Source organism: Canis lupus, chromosome 10 (assembly GCF_048164855.1).
Source record: "Canis lupus baileyi chromosome 10, mCanLup2.hap1, whole genome shotgun sequence".
In the NCBI taxonomy this organism is placed as follows: domain Eukaryota; kingdom Metazoa; phylum Chordata; class Mammalia; order Carnivora; family Canidae; genus Canis; species Canis lupus.
This window is the reverse complement of record NC_132847.1, coordinates 16,538,127-16,542,039: the sequence shown is the minus strand read 5'-3', so window position 1 is coordinate 16,542,039 and position 3,913 is coordinate 16,538,127. Positions and strand designations below refer to the sequence as shown.

Sequence of the window (3,913 nt, the reverse complement as noted above, 5' to 3'; positions counted from 1 at the left end):
TGTGTATGTAATTTTTTATCTTTTAAGCAATTAGGCCAAAAGCTACACCTGTTGGAAACTAGAGATAAGGCCAGTCCCTCTTTGCAGGGGGCCAGTAGGGCATCAGAGAGTGTTTCACCTCCCTTGTGGCACCTGGGTGACTCAGTTAAGTATCTGCTTTAGCTCAGGACATGATCTCCAGGTCCTGGGATAGAGCCTAGCATCAGACTCCTCCCCCCCCCCCCCCATATGTAATTGCTTTCTAGGTTATGTGGCTCTTACACACTTGTCAGGGATTGGTGAAAAACTGGGAAGTTCAGGCTTACCAGGGATGCTTGTCTGCTGTCATACAATAAAATCTCTAAAATGGGTCCTATTAAGATATCCATTAAGTTAATTGCAAAGTTACGTCATATATTGATTGAATATTCCTTTCCTTTCCCATTCTGTTTTACACTTAACTATGCTGTCTAAACTAGCACATTTGAACACGATACATAGTGGGCAGTTCACAGTGTTACATTACTTACCTGTTACCATCAATTCAAAAAGGCCCCAATTCAAAAAAGATGAATACAGTATTTTCTGTTATTAATTTTCCATAAAGAAATTAAAGCCCACGAATGGAATCACTCATCTTGTAGAAATTAAATGTTTACTAAAGTTCAAGTCTGAAAATATTCCTTATCTGGTTTTTCTCTTTTGTGTAGTCCCAGAGGATACTCACCCATGTACCTAATTCATGACCAAATTCCTTCTTCAGCAAGCTATAGTTTGAGCTGTCCTCTGTCCACTGGATCTAGTGTGGATCCTTCATGATCTCCCAAATTGTACTCATGCATCTATTAATCCAGTGTTTCTAAAGTTCCAAAATGTAGGAAGATACATAATATCTTATGACTAGCATCACATTCATAAAATTTACAACACACCATTCCTCAGCTATCGTAGTGATTATGCAAAATAAAAAATGGTATTCCTGAAACTCATTGTGTTTTATAGACCTTCATTCTAATTGTCAACCATAGGCCATTCTTTAAGGAATATTGTGATACACACAATGGAGGGACTCTCTCATTGGGTATTTATAGAGAATTATTTCTGTTTTTCCTGTGTGTGGGGGGCACTTATCTGTAAATACTTCTCCTGTCTCTTCCCATCATGAAGTAGCAGTGAAACCACGTTTTTCTGTTTGTAAAGCTCAGCTTTTCCTGAGGATCTTTTCTACCCTTCGGTTGTCAATCTTTTGGAAACCCTTAAGAAAGATTTTATTTTGTTGTTGCTGTGAGTTCTTAATCAAAAGATAAACAGAGAGACCAGTGAAGAAGAACTCAGTGTCAGGAAGTGGTAGACCAATAAAAATTCGAAAGCATATAAGAATTGACAATATAGTCATTACTAAAAAGAAAAAGAAAATCCATTTTGAAATTAAAAAAAAGAATAATCCATTGGTCAAATAATCATAATGGAAGTAAAAAATACATAAAACTGAATGAGAAATGCTGCATATAAAACTTGCAGGGTACAACTAAAATGCTATTTGAGAACAATTTATATCCTGAAGTGTTTACATTGGAAGAGAGAAGAAAGGCTAAAAATTAATGAGGTAAGCACTTAAGAGTTCAGAAAATGAGAAGGAATGAATTCAGAGGAAATGGAAAAGGTAATGGAGAAAAAGATCAAATATCAATAAAATAGAAAACAGTTCTAATGAAGAGGATCAAAAAGGGTATAAGTGACTTGTTGAAAAGTGCATTAAAGTGGTAAGTCTCTGACAATATCAATCAACTTAAAGTAAACAAACCAAGAACAATGGCACCAATAAGCGAGAATGAAAAAGGAAGTAGAGATTCAAATAAATAGTAAAAATGTAGAGAACTTTACAAGTAACTCTATTTCATTAAATTTGAAACAATAATGAAAGTTTAGGAAAATGCTGTATCAAGATTGAGTCAAGGAGAAATAGTCAGCAAGAGTAAACCTGTAACTGTTAGGGATATGTAACCCAAAGGGTGAAGTTTTACAACAAATATTAAAGCTAGTTTTTCACGTGCCTTCTACCAACCATCCAAAAAACATGATTATCAATATTGCTGAAAATCTTCAAGAGTATACACATAGAAAAAAAATTCTGTTATGGGACCAGTATGAGTATACTCTGATCAAATGAAAGAATACCTACATGAGAAAGGTAATTAAAAGCCAAGTTCAATAATGAAGGTAGATGCAAATATCTGAAACAAGGAATAAACTTAACCAAATTGGTGAAATACTTGTGCACTGAAAATTATAAAGCATTAGTTTAGTGAAGGAAATGAAAGAAGATGGGAATAAATGGAAAAACACTCTGAGTTCATGGATTGGAAGAATTAATATTGTTAAAGTGTCCTTACTACCCAATGTAATCTGTAGGTTCATTGCAATCTCTATCAAAATTCCAGAGGCATTCTTTTCATAAATATAAAAAAATCTTAAAATTCAGAGTACAGCAGAGGCAGCGGGGGAAGATGGTGGCGGCCGTTCCACAGCAGGCCTGGACCATGGAGCAGCTGCACAGTGAGCAACTACCCAAGAAGGACATTATCAAGTTTCTACAGGACCATGGTTCAGATTCGTTTCTTGCAGAATGTAAGTTATTAGGAAACATTAAAAATGTGGCCAAGACAGCTAACAAGGACCATTTGGTTACAGCCTACAACCATCTTTTTGAAAGTAAGCGTTTCAAAGGTACTGAAAGTATAAGTAAAGTGTCTGAGCAGGTGAAAAACGTGAAGCTTAATGAAGATAAACCCAAAGAAACCAAGTGTGAAGAGACTCTGGATGAGGGTCCACCAAAATATACAAAATCTGTCCTTAAAAAGGGAGATAAAACCAACTTTCCCAAAAAGGGAGATGTTGTTCACTGCTGGTATACAGGAACACTACAGATGGGACTGTTTTTTTTTTTTTTTTAATTTTTATTTACTTATGATAGTCACACAGAGAGAGAGAGAGAGACAGAGGCAGAGACACAGGCAGAGGGAGAAGCAGGCTCCATGCACTGGGAGCCCGATGTGGGACTCATCCCGGGTCTCCAGGATCACACCCTGGGCCAAAGGCAGGCGCCAAACCGCTGCGCCACCCAGGGATCCCTGTTTTTGATACTAATATTCAAACCATCTCAAAGAAGAAGAAAAATGCCAAGCCTTTAAGTTTTAAGGTTGAAATAGGCAAAGTTATCCGAGGATGGGATGAAGCACTCTTAACTATGAGTAAAGGAGAAAAGGCTCGACTAGAGATTGAACCAGAATGGGCTTATGGAAAGAAAGGACAGCCTGATGCCAAAATTCCACCAAATGCAAAACTCATTTTTGAAGTGGAATTAGTGGATATTGATTGAAATAGCAATGCTTCAGATATAAAGACATTAGCAACAATAAAACATGGCCTTGAAAAAACTTATGTAACTAGAGCTGGTTACTCTTGTAAGGGGAGAGTCAACTGGAAAATTCAAGAACTCAGATATTGTTTACCCAATCCCCAACTTTTAATATATGTAATCCATCATAATTCCTTAAAGTTTGAGATATTTTACTACAGCTATGTAAAATATTAGTTAAGGTGAAATGACTTTCCTTTTACCTCATGTTGTAAACTAAAAGGCTCAATAAAAAACGTATTAAGTGTCTTGAAAAAAAAATCTTAAAATTCAAATAGAAACACAAGATTCCAAATAGTCAAAGCAATTTTGAGCAAAAAGAACAGGGCTGTAGGCATCATGCTTTCTGATTTCAAACTGTACTGCAAAGCTTTAGTAATCAAAACAGACTGGCCCTAGTATAAAAACAGACATGTATGTAGACCAGTGGAACAAAACAGAGAGTCCAGAAATAAGTCTACTACTTTATGATCAATTGAGCTTTGACAAGAGTGCCAAGAATATACAGTGGGGAAG

At 36.2% G+C, this 3,913-nt stretch overlaps 1 protein-coding gene across 1 annotated transcript; it reads left to right on the top strand.

Moving 5' to 3' along the window:
- Positions 1-2,471: 2,471 nt before the first annotated feature.
- On the top strand, positions 2,472-3,653 carry LOC140641259 (peptidyl-prolyl cis-trans isomerase FKBP3-like). The gene is made up of 2 exons (XM_072840810.1): positions 2,472-2,906; positions 3,101-3,653. Exons 1-2 carry the CDS (start codon positions 2,487-2,489, stop codon positions 3,356-3,358), a joined length of 678 nt encoding a protein of 225 aa, XP_072696911.1. The 5' UTR covers positions 2,472-2,486; the 3' UTR covers positions 3,359-3,653.
- Positions 3,654-3,913: the final 260 nt, after the last annotated feature.